Source organism: Penicillium cosmopolitanum (assembly GCF_028827165.1).
Source record: "Penicillium cosmopolitanum strain IBT 29677 chromosome Unknown utg000009l:1.0-9042332.0:1.0-9050551.0, whole genome shotgun sequence".
NCBI lineage: Eukaryota > Fungi > Ascomycota > Eurotiomycetes > Eurotiales > Aspergillaceae > Penicillium > Penicillium cosmopolitanum.
Window position 1 is genome coordinate 7,802,128 of NW_026622679.1, and position 18,715 is coordinate 7,820,842.

The window sequence follows — 18,715 nt, forward strand, 5'->3', positions numbered from 1 at the left end:
TCCTGAAATAATTGGATTTGAATTCAAAAGATACAAAAGATATGACGGACAAACTTATACCTAGATTGATTCTCGGTTTCGCTTTGAAAATAAGCTCAGGCTCTCTCCACGTGAATCTCCTCTTCTCTTTTCTCTTCGGCTTGGATAGATTCTATCGCCCTATCTTCCAAATCCCGTTTGTTAGATGCAGCTCTCCATGGCGCTCGGTTTTCCTTCAGTGACCCTTCAACCTCCTCCAATGTCTTTCCTGCTGTCTCAGGGAAACAGAAGAATACATGAAGCGCCATTGCAAAGCTAAAAGCGCCGAATATAAGATAGGTCTTCCATTTGATGTTAACAAAGGCTGGAGGTGTGAAATAGCTCAATGCGAAGTTGAACATCCAGTTACTGGCGGTGGAGAGTGCGACAGCTTTTCCTCGAAGGCGCAGTGGAAACAGCTCGGGTGGATATACCCAAGACACCGGTCCCCAACTAGGCGCAAAAGAGGCTACCACCAAATAGGAACAGGCAATTACCACTTTCGCGGGGGCACCGGTTATCGACCAACTTTCTTCTGCAATGTGATTCAATCCACCTGGCGGTGCCGGGGAACCGTAGCTTCCCATGAGCCCAGCACAGAGGAACCACCATACCGTGAGGGAAATACTACCCATCAGTAGAATGGGCCTTCGGCCGACTTTATCCAAATATAGAAGAGCGGGCACGGTGACAACAACATTGATGACATAGTTGATGGAAGATGCGACCAAATTGTTGTTACCACTCAGCCCCGCCATACCAAACACAAATGTGATGTCTTGAATCCAGTTAGAAAGCCCATATCCAATAAATAATATAGTTATAGGGTACTCACAATACATAATGACATTTATTCCAGTCAATTGAGACCATATTTGCACAAAAACTCCAATATGGAGTCTCCAGAGCATTGGCGGCTTTACCAGTTCAGTGAAAGAAACATCAGACTGAATGCGGTCCATATGACACGCTTCTCTCAACTGCTGAAGCTCCATTCGAACCAGATCATCATCAGGGTTATTGTTAGCATGGATGAGTGCCAGAATCTTCTGGCAGTCATCCCAGCGGTCCTGTTTCGCGAGCCATCGCGGAGACTCTGGCATCCAAAATATTCCAAAGAAGAGAAAGATGGCCGGAATCATCTGCAGAGCCCAGGGCACCCTAAATGATGCCGGACCTTTCAGAAACGAACATCCATATGAGATATAAAACATAATCAAGATACCCCAGGTAATGGCCCATTGCTGCGCACCGACGACAAGACCTCTTTTATGGGCTGGTGCGAGTTCGGCAACATAAACTGGTACCTGGGCAGAGCAAATTCCAACACAAATACCGTTGATGAATCGGCCCACAATCAGCATGGGGAAGTTTTGTGCCGCACATGAGATGACACTTCCAATGATCCTGTAATACATAAGTAAGGGACGCCAAAGGTCTTCAAGCAGAGAGGAAAGACTAACCAGATCACAGAGCCAATTTGAATCGACGATTTCTTCCAAATGAATCTGTGAGTAGTCCGGACACAAGAGCTCCTATAAAGGAACCTCCAGGCATGGATGCTGTTATACCGCCCTGTATCAATGAACGAGGACCCGAACAGTCAGGAGAATTACTGAATGGGTATCCATGTGGTCCCTGATTGAAGTAGCATTTGTATTGATTCGTTCCTATTCTGAGAAAGTATAAGAGCAGAGCATAAGTAGTACTATCATTGTATTTACAGGATAACTCACATGGCTGACATTGAAGACAGGTCAAAGCCAAACAGTGTTCCGCCTATGACCGAGATGGCTGTGATGATGTAGATGTTGGTTATCATCGTGGTAGTTTCCCCTGCATGGGTCAGTTGGGCGAATGAAGTATTGTTGAAAAGGTAATAATTCGACTTATTCGAGGATGGTTAGTGGCTCTGTTTTATAGATAATATGACGGTGCTAGAAACCCCATCTCTCCATGGACAGAACCTGGAGATAATCTGGGGAAGCTCCACTGATTCTAAATTACCGAGATGAAGCTCAAGTCAGAGAGTGCAATTTGACTTGGGCCATCTTTTGCCATGCTTGGCGGAAACCTTACTTTACTGGCTTGAATTTATTGGTTAGATTTGAAATAAGACCCCTGTCAGGCATCCACCAGGCGGCAGTTGGTATTGGGGGCCGGAACTGTGGGGGGGTCGAGAAGGCTTCAGACGGCTTTAGATGGGGGGGGGGGGGTTCGTTTGTGTCCTTGACGTGATTCGGTCTAGAAAGAGTCGCACCAATGGCACAATCACACGCAAGATAAGATGGAGCTCTGTTAACATTCATGAGATGGGGTAATTAAACAAAAACATAGCAAAGAAAACGAGGTTGTTGTCGACTCAAGTAAACAAAATTGCTTCTAAAAGCCCCAATCCTGTCTATTCAAAATTTCGATTGGACAGTATACGCGACCGCAGCAGCCGTGACCGCCAAAATAAAGGCCCATCGGGTGAGGCCCCGTCGTATATGAAATTTCGCAACTTCCCCTATCGCATCCCCATCGTTGACATGAGGGAACGGCAAATCTTTCGGAATCTCCTTGCCGAGAGCTTCGCAGAGTGGCTCCCAGCCATCGCGCACATCAAAAAACATCAATCGGTCCTCGGGGACGACCTCTTTTAACCAGGAAATATGGCGGAGATAAGTCTGGCGTGTCGGGATGGCTTCACCATAGATTTCCACCCATTGATCGCGTAAAAGCGTGCAGTACGAGATAAAGTGTCGCATGCCAGGAAGAGGGAGAAGAATGGCCTGGATGCACCACATCAAAGTGAATCCCCTCACCTGATCCAGGCTCTTCTCCCATTTAATGGGGTCGCGCACTGTACAAATGACTTTGGCGGTTGGGTACAGTTCCAATAATTCAGGGACGAGTTGGCCGCCAGGACAATCGGTGATGGCAGCGTAGCCATCTAATTCGTGCGCCATGAGCTCCAATGCAGCTGATCGATCGGGTGCCGTTCTAGCCAGCCAATGTTTCAAAATTTTCCCCCAAGCCTTTATTTGAGATGGGGGGGCCCAGGGTGGTTTGTGTCCCCCCATGCCAGATTGGGCCATCTAGCAGGGTTTCCAGGGCCATGGTGAGAGAGGCTGTTCCAGTGCGTGGAAGACCTGCCCCGATGACTTGGAGCTGGGTCCCAGGCCGCGGAAGGGAGGCCTTCTGCCCCATGCTGATGGTACTAGGATGTCGAATGAAACCTGAACCCCAAGGATGCGGTAACGACGTTCCACGGAAGAGGCTCTGACGTCGGTGGTGCTCCCCCTTTAAAAGGAAGACACCGCCTATGACGGAAGTATCAGATTGAATTAGGCTGTTAATGAAATGGTCCCATTGGGTATCCGGATAGGTTATCAATAAACATCAGTTCACGAAGTCCTTGTATGGGACTTGACAAAAATTCAAAAAAAATGATGCTTGAACTTCAAGTTGCTCTAAACATTATTTGTTGGCAATAGCCTCACTCAAACACCACCTGAGAGACCGGTTCAGAGCCATCCCCGGGCCCAAATAGCCTCACCGTGCTCACGTCTTAATTCAGTTCCAGGATTCTACTAATTGTTTAAGGTCAAGTGCCCAGGTGTGGTATCGTTAAAATTCATCTACTCCTAGTATCAATGTTATTTACAGCATCTTTCGTACTATGCATCTAAAAAAAAAAGCTTGAACACGAGAATGTTGGAGATTCATCGATGGGTACCATCTTGGCCATATGTGAAACATAAAATGGATTCAAAATAGTTATCGTATAGCATGATGTATGGTTCAAAAAATGTTCCTTCTCTCACACTCAAGAGGGCAGAGGTATTCCACTTTAACCATGAACTGGGAGTATCCTGGCGTCGAACCCCAGGTTCAGGTCTCATGGTTCCAAAGTGACATAGCTCTATGCAGATGCTGAATATGTAGTCGTAAATGGAAACTGGGTGCAATATCACCCATTGAAGCGCCACGGTGAAAGTTGCGATGCCAGAGAAAGAGGCGGCTCGGCAGATTAGCGGGTGCATGCACAGCATCAAGGCCAGCAGCGCCTGCGCCACTTTCCATGCACGTTGTTGGTTCCAGAAATAATAATATTTCCTGGGCTCACAAGACAATATCACAAGATTTTAATGCCGACTGATCTAGTTGTTCAGTTTGTTGTTGCGGGGTTGCCAGAGATGCTTTATCCAGGGTTGTTCGCCACTTTGTCCAGAGCCACAGCGTGTAGTGCTGGCTTTTCGACGTCGTGAAGTAGACCGTCTTTCCGGCGCTGAAGTTGCCGGTGGACCCAGTCGGCGACCTCTTTATCCTCAGTCATGGATGACGGGGGTTCCTGGCCAGGCTCCGAGGGTGCGGAGGCAGTCGTTGCTTCAGCCTCGGGCGGCGGGCGCATCAGAGGCACAAGCCATGCATGCCGCAGTAACATGTTGTAGGACGGTCGGTTTTTGGGATTCTTATCGAGGCAAGCTTGCACAAATGCATGAGCCTCCTCTGAGTATCCAGATTCGGGGAGGCCAGGCGGATCGCCATGAACGATGGCCTAATTCGAACCAGGTTAGATCTAGATCAAGATGTTAAAAAGTAGGGAAAGACTCACATGAAGCTGACTGAATATGTTGGTGAAGGTTTCCGGTGGGTACGGATAACGTCCCATTGCGCACTCAATAACGGACAGACCCAAACTCCAAATGTCGCTTTGTACACTGTATGTTCCACCGCTGCTCGCTCCCGATTGCTGCATTCCACCGCCGGCGATTCGCTCCGGGGCCATGTAACTTTGACAACCAATGTTTGTCTTTGCAATGCTCGAAACCAAGTTCCCACTGACTCCGAAATCACAGATCTTGATCTGACCCTTGCTATTGATCAAAATGTTCGTGGGCTTGACGTCGCGGTGAATGATGTTGTGTTCGTCTTTGAGCGCCTTCAACCCCATGATTGTCGAGAGGGTGACCTTGCGCAGGATATTCTCGGGAACACCACCTTCATACAACTTGTCGATTGAACCTCCATCCATAAACTCAACACACATGTAGACAGCTCCTTCTTGGAAGAACGCTCCATAAAAATCGATGATAAAAGGCGAGACACAGCGATGCAAAATATCCAATTCCATGATGATTTGGGCGAACTTGCTCTCATCCAGCTCAAGCCGAATTTCCTTCATGGCCATAGTCACACCTGACAGGTTATCATGGCGGACGAGATCTTCATCTTGTCCCGGCGCTCGACTAACGATCCCACCCAGCCCCGTCCCAGGCTTTCGCATTTGCGGGCGACTGTGTCGGACTTTGTAAACCGTACCATAATTACCCTTGCCTAGCTCATCCAACCGATCGACTTCATCAAGGGAGATCTTGAAGCTATGCCCCGAGGAAAACTCCACGCCACCTCCATGCAAGATGGCCTTATTTTTGAAATTCAAGGTTCCAGCCTTGGTATCAATGAACTCGGCGTACTTGGTGAATGCCGATTCTCCTCCGCCTCCGCCGCCGCCGCTGCCATTCTGCTCCGCGGGTTTTGGGTCCGTGCCATTGGCTGGCGGTGGCGGTCCGGTGACATCTGACAGCTTCAGACCAGGTTTCATACGTTTAGCTGCCAAACCGCCGGTCGGACCCGGTCGCGGAGATGCCGGTGTGGAATTGACGGCAGGGATGGAAGGGGAGGAGGACCAATCTTTGATATTGGGGCGTGCGGTCGGCATGCGTCCCGCCAAAGCACCACCCGCGCCAGCCTCCTGGGACGTTGGTATCGTCCCGGTGGAGGCAGTGTGCGGTAGTGTGGTAGGGGCACCTTGTCTGGAAAGAGAGAAAGCTTTCATTTTGGCCATAATATCCTGGTTCAGTCCTCCCACACCTTGTGAGCTCATGGATGGAAGGGGACGTGGCGGGGTACCCGCACCCTGCCGTGCGGCATTGATCTGACCGATATGCGTCGACGAGGCGGAGATACCAGCTGGGGGTTCACTCGATGGGATCAGATTCGGCACTGAGGCAGAGCCGGCTTGCGTGACTGGTGATGCAGGGTCGAGGGGGGGGCGAGTTCCTCATCGGTGAGGGGGGAATCGGCGGGGGAGTCGGCCATAGTGCTGACCGCGCGCGCGCGAAAGGACTACTATGGGGGCCGAGGAATGCAAACCGACGACAAGGGCCGGTGCAATTGGTGTGAAGGTGCCGTCTTGGGGTGTAGACGCACCGCGAGTCGGCGCTAGAGAAGGAAAGTGGTGGTGCTTGGGGAAGGGTCAAGGAGAGGGAAAGGAAAAGAAAGCAAAGGGAGGAGGGGGAGGAAAGGAGGAGGAGGAGGGGGAAGTTGGCAGAAAACGTGCCAGTGCCAGTGCCAGTGAAGGTGAAGTCAGACAGCAACTGTAGGCAGCAGGTACTCCGTACTGCTACTGCTACTACAACCGAGCACTCCGTATATTAAATCACCCTTCCCATCTACATCTACCTTGATTTTTTTTCACTACCTTCCCCCCACCTGCGTCACTGCTGCATTTCTTTCGACTCGTACCTCTTTTTTTTCCCATTTCATTTCATTTCACTCAGTCCTTTTCCCACCTTGGTCTGGTCGCCTTCGCATCCCTAACCGGGCGGTCGTACCGGCCAATCACAGAGAACTCTCGACCCAAAAGCAGGTTTTGACACGGCGGAGTAGCACATTCAATTTACAACATGCCGTGCCCCAGAGATACTCCGGAATATACCGAGAACTCATTCGTCGACGCACGGCAAATTGCGTCTTGAGATCCCCGTTAACTTACAACATGTACGAGCAGCACCAGCTCGACATGGAAATCCCGGTTTCTCTTCCCCCTTGGTGGAACATGGTTGGTACGGGCTCGGATCCATTCAATTCGCTGGATAAGAAAGAACCTTGGGCCTCGACTCGTTGATTCGGGCTACACTCTACTCCACTTTCCACCTGTGGCTTCCGACCCAAGCGAACTTGAACTTGAACCCGTTGGGACATACCAAGACAAGACTCGGCCGGAGATATGCATACCCTCATGCTGTCAACAACTAGGTTGTGGCGTGAGGCCCGCCGAAATGCCACATGTTATACCATAATCCAGCGGATGAGCAGCGTATAGCTTGAGCTAGTCTTTTATGTCTATCTGGCGCGAAGCAAACGCACGGACCTGAGCCTCCTCCCCGCGGGGGGGGGGGGGGATCCTTTCCTCTCCTTGTGACGCTCCATCATCCATCGGTATCGGTACATACTTCGCCATGACATCAATATTCGAGCCTTTGCGGTTGATTGGTGAGGATATCTACTTGCATGAACCGTCAGGCAATGACAGCTCTGGTGGACCAGGAACACTCGCGCCTGCCTTGGTGGTCTTGTGTACCTGGGCTGGGGGTGCGACCCCCCGCCGCATCAACAAGTACCTCGCCCAGTATCGCCAGCTTTATCCATCCTCGGCTCTTCTTTTAATCACAACAAGCATCCCCGATACTGCTTTTCGGCCTTTCAGATGGATCCGACATCGTCTCAAGCCCGCCCGCCGTGCCATCCGCCAGGTCTTGGCGTCGGAGCTCCGGGGTACAGATGACCGACCTGGCATTTTATTCCATTTGTTCTCTCATGGCGGATCTAATATAGGGGTACAGCTATCCCTCGCCATGAGAGAAGAAGCTGATCATGGCATTGCTTTTCTTTCTAGTCTTCGGGGTATAATTCTAGACTGCTCCCCTGGAGATGACGCCTTTGAAAGATCATATCGTGCTGCCCTTCTCTCTGTACCCCAGAACACAATAGCTCAGTTCGTCAGTGGTACATTATTATACCCCTCACTTTCTGTACTCAATGGTTTACAGAATGCTGGGTTCATTCGCGCAGTGCGAGACCTACGTCTCGCATTGAACGATCCAAATACGTTTGGCACAAATGCCAAAAGGTTGTATATTTATTCTAAAGAGGACGTTATGGTGGGTTGGGAAGATGTCCAATCTCACTTTGAAGAGGCCAGCTCCCAGGGGTATACGGCCGATCAAGTTGTTTTCGAATCTGGCTCGCATTGCACGCTCATGGTAGAAGATGCAGATCGATATTGGAAAGCTGTCCAGAGGTTCTGGGAGGGTGGGGACTTGTCTGCTTTGAGTTTCAACCCGGCCCCATCGGGTGCTATATCCACCTCCAGAAACCAATCTCACTCGCGCAGCCGACTCTAAGCGTGGAGATCTAACTGTTTCACTGCATGCTTAATCACGACGTGTCTGTGTCACCGTAAACCATGCCGGTAGATACTTTGCTGGTCAATGACAATATACCACACACATTCGTTAGGGAGCCCTGGAGGACTGAGCGGTAGAAGTACCTATTTTTCGGGTCTGTTTCGATTTTCTTATGTCGAAACCCAGGCGATGCTTGAAAGGATGGACCAGGCTCTTGTATATACATCCTTGATTAAACATGAATTCTGCCTTGAACCAACAATATTTTCAATCCTTTAATTCAAGCTCAAGTAATGCATGGCATACTAGTAGTAGTATGATATTATGATATCACATCAAAGTCGACATCATGATCATGATCATAAAGCAGATTGCTTTTCTTCGGCAGGTTATCCGGTCCCCGGGATAATATTTAGGTCCATACTACTAGTATTCTCAGTCTCCATTTCATTCAAGAGAGCATGAAAATACCCACAGACCTGCAATAATAAGACCATACACAAAAGACTACAGACATGAGACTTTGGATGCTTGCACCCGAGGGCGCTTCAACTATTTGGTTTAGGAAATACCAAGGGCCGTGTGTGTTACACAGGGAATTCTGACGTATCCATCACCATGATTAGGTGCTGCGCAAGGGGCAAATTTGAGTCTTGCGTCATACAACAAGGGAATTACTACTCTGGTACTGATAGGAATTGGAAAATATGCAGAGCCAAGATTGTGGAAGTAGATTGTGCAAAATCACTTAGAAATCCTATTTTCATTCTCGAAAATCAAACTAATGATTTTAACCTGTCGATAGTGGAATATGAACAGAACTTGAATACCGCTGATCTTGCGAGGGTTCAAGTTGGTTCTTGTGTCTTTACTAGTATTTATAGAAACGGAGGCATATGTTTCTAGTAGTATATCTCTTTCTAACGAAATTACTGAATTCAATTTTCCCGAAAACTGGCACTTCTCCTAAATCCTCGTCCTACGGTCGAATCCGCCGTCCTCCCTCACTTTTTCTGTCGACATATGGCATCAATGATATTATGCATTGACCGCGGAGCATCCTCCTTGGCCATATGAATCTCCACCAGACGCAATGGTGTGTACTCTTGACCCTCGAAATTTTTGGCAGGCCCAAACTGGGCGTCTGTGAGCACATCTTCGAGTTCCGCTTCAGTGTGAACACAATATGTCCGCACTGTGTCTGGGTCTGGCTTAAACACGGATGGTAAAAGCTTAAAATCCCAAGGTTGAATATCATTATAGCTCTTGTCCCAGCCATGAATCATGCGTTCGATTGTGTAACCATCGTTACAGATAACGAAAATAATCACTCCGAGTTTGTGACGAACCATAGTACTTACTTCCTGGGCTGTCATCTGGAAGCTTCCATCGCCAGTAAAAAGGATCGTGCGTCGCTTTCGGGAAGGAGTGCTTTCGGCCTCTTGTTCTCTTGCAGCGAAAGCTGCACCTACAGCTGCCCCTAAAGCAAACCCGATGGATGACCATAGGAGTTGGAATAACGATTCTGTTCCACGAGGATGTCTTGTCCACAATGAACCGAACGCCGAAGTTCCGATGTCCAATGAAATGATATCGTCTTCTTCCAGCCAAGAACTGACTCGCTTCCACATTCGATTTTGGGTCACCACTGGACTAGATTTGACCTTTCGCCCAAGGATTGCATCCATTGAATCTCCAATATCAATTCCTGGTTCTGTTTCTGCACTTTCTTCACTCTTTTGAGATGAAGAACCAGATGTTGATGACGTAGAATTGGATCTAGTAGGGCAGAATGATTCGGAAAGCCTCCTCAGAACTCCATTCATATGAAGGCCTGAGAAATCAGCTTTTCTCAGATGAATTGAATCTCGATGAAAACTGATGGTCTCAATATGCGGCAAGTCACTTTTGAATCCAGCCGTGTTGAGATCTGTAGGTCGAGGTCCAATGTGGATAATAAGGTCACTCTCCTGAACTTGCTCCTGAACCCCATCCTCAGAAACACTTCCAGAGTAGATTCCACGAAAGTTTGGAAGGCTCTCATCAATGATCCCTTTGGCCATCGGAAATGAATAGCATGGGATGTTGGACTTCTCCACAAATGCTCTGGTTGGTTGCAAGCCGTGCCACCGCCCAGCCAGGCTGTCAACCAAAATAGCGGGATTCCGGGCCATCGCAATGCGCTCCATGACAGCAGTGACAGCATCATCTTCTTCAGCAATAGGATTCGCCTGGGGGTCTTCGAGGGGAAGGGGCGTTGCGAGAGAAGACGCGTCAACATCAACCATGACAAAATCCATCGGAAGCCCAATGTAAACGGGCTTGCTGGAGCGAACACAAGCTATGATGGTGTCGTCGATCATCTTCGGCGCATCTTTTGCAGAATCTAGCACGGCAACAGCGCCAGAGAGGCGAGCACTCATTTCCATGAACAGGTCATGGTCTCCATCTCCCAGTGTATGGTGCATAGGCAATCGCTTATCTTTCACAGCGGTTGATGGAAATCCGACAATATGTATAACAGGAACAAGCTCAGCACTGGCGCCTGCAAGAGCATTCAAAGCCGACAACTCGCCAACCCCGAACGTGGTGACAATAGCAGATATACCCTTGACTCGGGCATACCCATCAGCGGCATAACCTGCACTTGTCAGATATCGGTCTGATTAGATTTGGGAGAGGCTCCAAACTCACCAGCATTTAACTCATTGGCATTTCCAACCCAGCTGAGACCGCATTTTTTGATAAGATCTAGAGCAACCAGGTTGAAGTCCCCCGGTACACCAAATACGGCCCTAATGTTAAGCTCGTATATACGGCGGAAAAGATACTAAGATTTGGAAAGTTTATCAGTCACCAGGGATGGCACATTGTGTTGAAATGGTAGTTATTACCTCGGCAAGGTGCATGATTGGTCTCTTGTATTGTATCGACTACTCTCAAAGGCTGCGGTGTTTATTTCGTAGTTTGGTGTTTTGTTTGAGTGAGCCCGAGATATGAAATGGGATCGTGTTTGATTAGAATAAAGAAGTTGAGTAAATCCTCACCATATTTATAGTATGTCGTTACATATAAAAGTCGAGCCCTAGGCGAGCAAGATTGCCACTAACTACTAGTAGTGTGGTTGACCAAAATGCACTACATATCTTGTTTGAAACCCCAATTGGAGAATATGGATTGGATAGAAAGTCTGGAAATATTCTCCGTCTATAGTCTAAAGAACCGGTGTGTCTAATTGCCGGTTTTTCAGCAAGATCTGCAACCTGACTGCCGGTCCAATATTCTTGTGCGTACTTACCATTTCCTGATTTGTTGGCACGTGCAGCATTGTTGCTGCCCCAAACTCCTTTGAAGAAATTATGGTGTAAGATATCTGCCTAATAGGGGTACGTACTGAAGGGGTGGGATGTAATGAGTTTGATGACCCATGCTAGTTGGTCACTAGCAACACATCATACGTGGTTGATAGCTCGACTGAGGTTTCACAAAAGCTTGAAAATATTTCTTACAGGGAGCACCGCAGCACACTCCATATGCAAGTCTTATCTGCAGAATCTCGATTCTTTAGTGCGCGTATACTGGAGGCCTTAAAGAATAAAGACTTTAGAAAGAGATTTCTGATTAGCGAATCAATGGAGGTTTACGGATATTCTACTGCGTCAAACGTCCGAATCTAAGGTCTATTTCTTTTAGGGCCATATAAGTTCTATTGCTGATACGACAACGGCCAAACACCATTTATGAATGAATACAAAGAAATATCTGAACTTTCGTTAGCTGGAAGCATGCTAAGTGGTCCTCGAATCGGGCATTCGACGGATGCTACACCGTCGAAGAACACATAGGGCAATTATTCAAACGTTTCACGGAGATGTCATTGATGCAGCTTAGGAAAAAGAAGAATACTTGAGATTGGTGGACAATTATAAAACTGAGGGTTCAAAGTTTTACATCATAGGCCAGGTAATCAATATGCTATCCTATGCGCGAGTTATCAGCCCATGTGCATACAAGCTGACGAACTCGGCAGGGAATCGGCGACCATTCAGTAGACCACTGGGCTAAATATGCTGATATGGTTAGTCCCAAGCTTCTCAGGAGTTACCTCAGTGGTGTAGATTTGGATTATTAGCACTGCGGTCAATGATAAATGAAGAAGGGATTATCCAGACGAGATCAACGGGGTTCAAGTTGTCTATACACATGTGCTGTTTGAGTCCCACAGGTCCCACAATATTCTCCTGTGCTGTACTGCTGGGTAATATACTACAAGAATTTAGGCTCTAGCTTGAAATAAAAAGGCAATTCTCATGCAGGATTATTGAGCAACTCTTTCTTTGCTAAGTTTAACTCTGACCGAGCAGCATTACGGTAGTAATATTTGAATATAAAACCCCTCTCAATCCTGGGTGAGAAGTAAACATACCTTTTCTCATTGCTTTCCAAGGAACGTAGATGCTTTTAAAACAAAAGAAAAGAAAAGTCAAGTTGAAGAAATTAATGAAGGTATCATATCTAAACTTTTTTACCTAAAAAAACCAATCCCGAGCCAACCAATGTCGTTCCTAGACTGAACTCATTGTTTTAATCGGGTTACAGGCCGGCAAATATCTAACTAGACTTAATATAATTTACACCGATTGTTTCGTAGTTCGGAGTAACGGGTTTAAAGGGTTTTAGAATGGGCCAAAGGTATAAAAGACAGCTCCGATTAGCGCTAACCACAAGGGGTAATCGACAATCAAGCTCCCCGCGTCGCAAAACAATCAATTCCGCGCCGAAAGGTTCCCTTGCTTCATCACCATGCCTCACCTGCGCCGACAACCAAACCCTCACGATCTCCTCGCGAATCAAGGCTCCGACGGGCCGGGGAACCTGCGGGCCCAATTCCAGACACCTCCCTCCCGGCACACCCCCTCCAATCCAACTCATCGACACCCACCATCCTCGGGACCGAATGGTCTCACACCAGAACCAGCAGTCGTGATGGCCCCTCCGAGTCACAATCCATTTTCTATTTTCGCGCGTGGAAGACATCAACATCATCATCAAACTCCACCCCAGCCGCCACCCCCAGAAGAAGAAGAAGAGGTAGAGGAGGAGGAAGAACAAGAGCCAGAAGAAGAAGAACAGTTCGAATATTACGACCAAGATGCACAAGATATGGTTGGACAGGACGATGAGTCGAATGTCCTGGAGCCAGATGATGAGCTGGAACCTGAAGAAGATATTGACGAGTCAGAGCTGTATGGCGAGGAGGTCGATGATGGGCTCGAAGAACAACTAGAGGACGAAGATATTGACGAAGAGATGCACGATCGAGGTACGTCGTGCGCTACGTCTACATATGAGAACCCCGCCAAGAATCAACAAGCCAACTAACATCTGGAAAAACAGAAAAATCACCATCTCCATTACCTCCCAACCTTCGCGAGATCTCCTCTCTCGCGTCCTGGACCGTCTCAACCTCCAAACCTGGCTGCGGTGTCTCGGCCCTCCGTCACCCCTCACCAATGCAATACTGGCAATCCGACGGGCCACAGCCACACACACTCACGCTGCACTTCTTCAAGTTGGTCGCCGTCGTACGCATCCGCGTATATCTCGACTTCGAACTAGACGAGAGCTACACGCCTACAAAAATGATATTCTTGGCCGGTATGGGTGGGAACGACCTTGTCGAATTTGCCACTTGGGAAGGAGACGGGCCCTGCGGCTGGGTGAATGTTCCTTTAGAAGGTGTCGGAGGTCGAAATGGGGGTTGGGTTCGCGAGGAGACGGTGCAGCAGAAACGACGTTCGAAGAGTGCGCAGCGACGGACACAGACCTCGGATTCCCAGAAGAACCCCACGGCACAAGAAGATGATAGTGATGCCCGCGATTCGGCAGATGAGGACTCAGCTGGTCAAGACGCAGACCACCAAGGAACCCTCGATGACCCTTACGCGGGCAATGTACTGAAGGCTATGGTTATTCAGATGCGCGTGATGGAAAATCATCAGAATGGAAAGGATACCCATGTACGTGGGTTTCAGGTCTTCGCATGCGATGATACCCGACGGCGCATGGTGGCTGCTCCGTCTGCTTCGGCGGATGGCCGTCATCGTCGACACAGTGCCCGACAATCGCTCAGAGGAGCTGATAGCCTACCACATTCACGTGTGGAAGGCGGAGGTGTCGATCCGAGTAGTCTTATGGCTGCTTCTGGACTTGATGAACCGGATTGGATGGGTGAGCCGGTGATCAGGTAGTTGTTCCATTAACGCCGAGTGTTTGCATAGCGTTGGTATTAGGCGTATGTTTTACGGACTGTGAGGCTTTTCTTTTTTTTTATATTCCCACTTGGCATTTGGAGTTCAAGCGACTTCGAGAGATACCCTCCAAGTGTCGTTACGGGCTGAGCCAGGGATCTATTTTTAAGTAAATGGAATACCCAAATCAAAACTTGTATATGCCAGCTTGTTTGATTAATGGATGTCCGGGATTAAAAATTCCAAAGGGTATTCAATTTTGGCCTTCTACACTAGTCATGTCTCATATAAAAAACCACTCGGCTCACTTAAGCGACGACTTTTACTTGAGGAGCTTCTCAAGCTCAGCAACGACGGCATCACCGACCTCGGCAGTGGTGGCCTTGCCGCCAATATCACCAGTGCGAGTGCCAGCCTCGATGACGTTGCTGACAGCCTTCTCGATAATGCGAGCCTCGGCGAACATGCCGAAGGAGTACTGCATCATCATGGCGACGGAGAGGATGGCAGCAACGGGGTTGACGATGCCCTTTCCGGCAATGTCGGGGGCGGAACCTAATTTGATATTCTGATTAGGAGTGTTTCGATACACAATATCGAAAGGCGTAGGCTTGTGACTTACCGTGGATAGGCTCGTAGATACCGTTGACACGGCTCTTGCCGTCAGGAACACCGCTCAGACTGGCACTGGGCAGGAGACCCAGCGAGCCGGGGATAACACTAGCCTCGTCGCTGATGATATCACCGAAGAGGTTGCTGGTGACAACGATACCGTTGAGCTTGCGGGGGTCCTTGACCATGAGCATGGCAGCGGAGTCGATCAGGTGGTGACCGATCTGGACCTGAGGGAACTCATTGGCCATGATCTCAGTGACGACCTTGCGCCACAGACGGCTAGTAGCCAGAACATTGGCCTTGTCCAGACTCCACACGGGGAGAGGGGGGTTGTGCTGCAGGGCCAGGTTACCGGCCAGGCGGGTGATGCGCTCGATCTCAGCGCGAGAGTAGGGCTCGGTGTCCATGGCGAATCCGGAGCCGTCGTCCTCCTGGCGCTCACCGAAGTAGATACCACCAGTAAGCTCACGGATGATGTTGAAGTCGACACCACGGCAGACCTCGGCCTTCAAAGGGGAGCTCTCGACCAGCGAGGGAGCGGCGAAGTTGCAGGGACGCAGGTTACCGAAGGTGCCCATCTCCTTACGGAGGCGCAGGAGACCCTGCTCCGGACGGACAGCACCAGTGCCCCATTTCTGTTGTTATAATTCCTTGTGAGCCTGCCATCCTATGAATTGTTTTGAGCGCGGAGTGTCGAACGTACCGGTCCGCCAATGGCACCCAGAAGCACAGCGTCGGCGTTCTTAGCAGCCGCAAGGGTATCCTCGGTCAGGGGAGATCCGTTGTCGTCAATGGAGGCCTATTAATCGGGATTAGCTAGGGTCTTTGAGACTGTCCTCAAGGAAGTACTCACACCACCGAACAGCTTGTCCTGCAGGTTGAAGGTGACATCACGGTTCTTCTCGATCACACGGAGGACCTTTATATCAACCGATTGTTAGGGTTTACTCCTCACAACCCAGCTCCAAAATATCAATCTCGCTCACCTTGATGGCCTCGGAGGTAACCTATGATTTCACTTGGCGTTAGCTATGATTCAAACAAGATCCGCGGAACCCGGGGAAGGAGATGGGGGGTTAATATGGCGAAGGAACGTACCTCAGGACCACAGTGGTCACCACCCAAGACAACGATGTTGAAAGAAGACATTATGAAATTGCACAAAAGTAAGAAGAATGAAAATCGGAAGACACTCAATTGGTTCTCAAGGGGGAGCTTTAAAAAAGGTGGGATGCGGGTGAAGTCGACCCCGCCGACTCCGAGATCGGCGCCGAGCAGCCCACTTTAACTGCGCCGCAAAGAAAATTGACGCCGTGCAACGGGGATGTTGTTCGATGGTGCAGAACCGCGTCACTGGTATGTCCTGAATCTCCACCTGAGAGCACTGGCATTCTTCCTACGCGGCTACTAGCGGCTGATTGAGGTCATCGGGTTCTCCGACCTCCCCGTCCCCCGGTATACGCTACTACTAGTAGTTAGTGCATGCTCTGTATACCTATGTTCCTCGGCCGGCAAAAAAAGTGTTGGCATGCATTAAATGATGTATACTCAAAGCGTTAAGAATATCAAACGAGAGGAGAGAAAGATTGAAAGAAGACGGGGTCAAAGGGGAAGACAAGAAGTGAAGCAGGTGTAAATAAGAAGAATGAAAGCGACACAGCTCCGTGTGTACTGTACAAAAGGTTCGTTCCTGAAACCAACCCAACCAAGCCCGTTCCGATAGGGCAGTCCTATTCCGCCCAAAAACGCTCGTCAATAGGATTCGAACCACCAAACCAATCTCTCCACGGGAGTTCCGGCGACAATTTATGACACTGTCAGCCAGCCGGTCCCCAAAATCACAGACCGTAGCTCCAAAGACATGCATGACCCGGACAGGGGCAAAATAAAAGACGAAAGGAAATGATCTCAACCGGTCCTCGGCTAACCGAAAGACCACCTGTGCAACTGTTCATGGCGTAGAATTTATTTCTTGTTGGCACGTCGGGCTGCGATATCTCCCTCCGCGAGCCACTTGCTGGCATTGATCATCTGAATGACGTTGACATACTGCTTGAATGCCATGATCGGCAGCGAGACCAGGGTGATGATCCATGGGAAGGTGCTGTCAACCTTGTTCGCACGAGCCATCTCCAGTGCACCAGCACTCCAGGGGCTTGCAAAGAGACTGCTCAGCGCGGGGTTGGCCGGGGTACCGGGCTGCGCGGAGGAGGGCTGCGCATCTGGGACGGGCTGGAGCAGCGAGGGCGACAGCACAGGCGAGGAGAAGGAAAGGAGGTAAAGACCAATGAAGAACAATTCATTAGCTCCGCAGCAGATGAACAGAACAGTCTGAATTTGAAAAGAAACGGGTTAGCGTAAGCAGGAGGTACCCCTCAAATCATGCGATGTATGCCGTACCTTGCTGTGGTAGTACTGGTAGAGAATCCAGCTTCGCTCGGAATCGATCTTCTTGTGGCTCATGTTCGAGCCGCCCATGCTGAGAGTGGCGTACATGTGCATATAGTGACTGGCCATGTCCAGGCAGATCAGGCTCTGGAAGACGATGGCCCAGCGAGGCCACGCCGAGCTCAGGAACACCAGTAGACAAGCAGTAGTGCAACGATCAGTCACCATGTCCAGCACTGCGCCGAAGGTAGTCGATTGATTGAAGTATCGAGCGGCATAGCCATCCAGCGCATCCAACAAACATGACACGCTGTAAAGAAGAGAGCATGTGCGTGGGTGGAGGGGCATGTAGTAGAGGGAGGCAATGGCGAGAACGATTCGGGAATATCCTGAGAAGAGGCATTAAATCAATAATGGGTTCGATGATTCCCATAGAGCTATGAATGTTCACCTACCGATAAGGTTGGGGGCAAAGAGGAAGATGTTCTCCTTGGGTTCCTCGTTCAGCTTCGAGCTACTGCGCTTCTTCGAGGGCGCCCTCTTAGAGGGCGTAGACACGGTGCCATTGCCGTTTGCTGACTCCTCGCTCTCGTTTCCCTCGGCAGCAAGTGCCGCCTTTTGTCGACGTGTTCGGGCGCTCATTGTGTTGTGGATGATGGGGTGTTGTTGGGTAAGGTTGGGTGATCAAGATGACAACGCAACACGGACCACGGGTTGACTTCAACAACCCGGTTCGAAACGAAGGCTTGATGTGATAAGAATGATAAGGTTGGAAGCGGTAGTCGCAAGCGCAGCTAAAGGGAAATATTGCGGCACTTGGGGAGATAGGGGGGGGGGGAGTTTAAAGGAGTAGGAAAATTCGTCGGGCAATAGATAAGGGAGGGTGATAAGCTGAGGCGCGCCGCGTGTTGGGATGCGGATTCGGATTCGGATTTGGAGTGGATCTGGAAAGGGATTGTAGGTAGAAGAAATAAAAAAAGAGAGCGTGAGAGAAACGGATGTATCCAGGGTAGATGAGGGATCAAGTCCACGACTCGGAACTAGGGGTAGGAAAGGAAAGAAAAGGATGAGGATGACCGAAACCCCTGTTGTGCAAAGAATGTTTACGGGTCGCTCGGAACCTTGGGAAGCTTTCCCCACGCGGCCGAATCCACCGTCCTCTTCCGTGTCCTCTACTCCCGTCCTCCGAGTCAGATCCCGTTATTAGTACTAGTATAATTAAACGAGTCTACTACTCCAAGTGGGGGAAGATTAAAGAGGAAAACT

General features: G+C 49.4%; 9 protein-coding genes across 9 annotated transcripts; 3 read left to right on the plus strand and 6 right to left on the minus strand.

The window, feature by feature from the left end:
- Positions 1-95: 95 nt before the first annotated feature.
- Positions 96-1,840, minus strand: N7509_011004 (sugar porter family MFS transporter; the record flags this gene model as incomplete). The annotated part of the gene is made up of 4 exons (XM_056635641.1): positions 96-796; positions 854-1,425; positions 1,490-1,693; positions 1,755-1,840. 4 exons carry the CDS (start codon positions 1,838-1,840, stop codon positions 96-98), a joined length of 1,563 nt encoding a protein of 520 aa, XP_056486261.1.
- Positions 1,841-2,423: 583 nt separating this feature from the next.
- N7509_011005 (sulfotransferase family protein) lies at positions 2,424-3,098 on the minus strand (the record flags this gene model as incomplete). The annotated part of the gene is made up of 1 exon (XM_056635642.1): positions 2,424-3,098. One exon carries the CDS (start codon positions 3,096-3,098, stop codon positions 2,424-2,426), a length of 675 nt encoding a protein of 224 aa, XP_056486262.1.
- Positions 3,099-4,204: 1,106 nt separating this feature from the next.
- pbs2 (mitogen-activated protein kinase kinase PBS2) lies at positions 4,205-6,105 on the minus strand (the record flags this gene model as incomplete). Its single annotated transcript, XM_056635643.1, has 3 exons — positions 4,205-4,561; positions 4,619-5,987; positions 6,011-6,105. The coding sequence occupies 3 exons, from the start codon at positions 6,103-6,105 to the stop codon at positions 4,205-4,207; spliced, it is 1,821 nt and encodes a 606-aa protein (XP_056486263.1).
- A 32-nt stretch (positions 6,106-6,137) lies between these two features.
- On the plus strand, positions 6,138-6,389 carry N7509_011007 (uncharacterized protein; the record flags this gene model as incomplete). The annotated part of the gene is made up of 1 exon (XM_056635644.1): positions 6,138-6,389. One exon carries the CDS (start codon positions 6,138-6,140, stop codon positions 6,387-6,389), a length of 252 nt encoding a protein of 83 aa, XP_056486264.1.
- An 858-nt stretch (positions 6,390-7,247) lies between these two features.
- N7509_011008 (uncharacterized protein) lies at positions 7,248-8,192 on the plus strand (the record flags this gene model as incomplete). Its single annotated transcript, XM_056635645.1, has 1 exon — positions 7,248-8,192. One exon carries the CDS (start codon positions 7,248-7,250, stop codon positions 8,190-8,192), a length of 945 nt encoding a protein of 314 aa, XP_056486265.1.
- A 1,007-nt stretch (positions 8,193-9,199) lies between these two features.
- N7509_011009 (alpha-keto acid decarboxylase family protein) lies at positions 9,200-11,104 on the minus strand (the record flags this gene model as incomplete). Its single annotated transcript, XM_056635646.1, has 3 exons — positions 9,200-10,836; positions 10,890-11,025; positions 11,090-11,104. 3 exons carry the CDS (start codon positions 11,102-11,104, stop codon positions 9,200-9,202), a joined length of 1,788 nt encoding a protein of 595 aa, XP_056486266.1.
- Positions 11,105-12,998: 1,894 nt separating this feature from the next.
- N7509_011010 (anaphase promoting complex subunit DOC1) lies at positions 12,999-14,446 on the plus strand (the record flags this gene model as incomplete). The annotated part of the gene is made up of 2 exons (XM_056635647.1): positions 12,999-13,518; positions 13,593-14,446. 2 exons carry the CDS (start codon positions 12,999-13,001, stop codon positions 14,444-14,446), a joined length of 1,374 nt encoding a protein of 457 aa, XP_056486267.1.
- Positions 14,447-14,768: 322 nt separating this feature from the next.
- On the minus strand, positions 14,769-16,210 carry leu2A (3-isopropylmalate dehydrogenase LEU2; the record flags this gene model as incomplete). Its single annotated transcript, XM_056635648.1, has 6 exons — positions 14,769-15,001; positions 15,069-15,696; positions 15,765-15,860; positions 15,915-15,980; positions 16,048-16,068; positions 16,160-16,210. 6 exons carry the CDS (start codon positions 16,208-16,210, stop codon positions 14,769-14,771), a joined length of 1,095 nt encoding a protein of 364 aa, XP_056486268.1.
- Positions 16,211-17,026: 816 nt separating this feature from the next.
- Positions 17,027-18,091, minus strand: N7509_011012 (CDP-diacylglycerol--inositol 3-phosphatidyltransferase; the record flags this gene model as incomplete). The annotated part of the gene is made up of 3 exons (XM_056635649.1): positions 17,027-17,392; positions 17,462-17,838; positions 17,905-18,091. 3 exons carry the CDS (start codon positions 18,089-18,091, stop codon positions 17,027-17,029), a joined length of 930 nt encoding a protein of 309 aa, XP_056486269.1.
- Between the last annotated feature and the right edge of the window lie 624 nt (positions 18,092-18,715).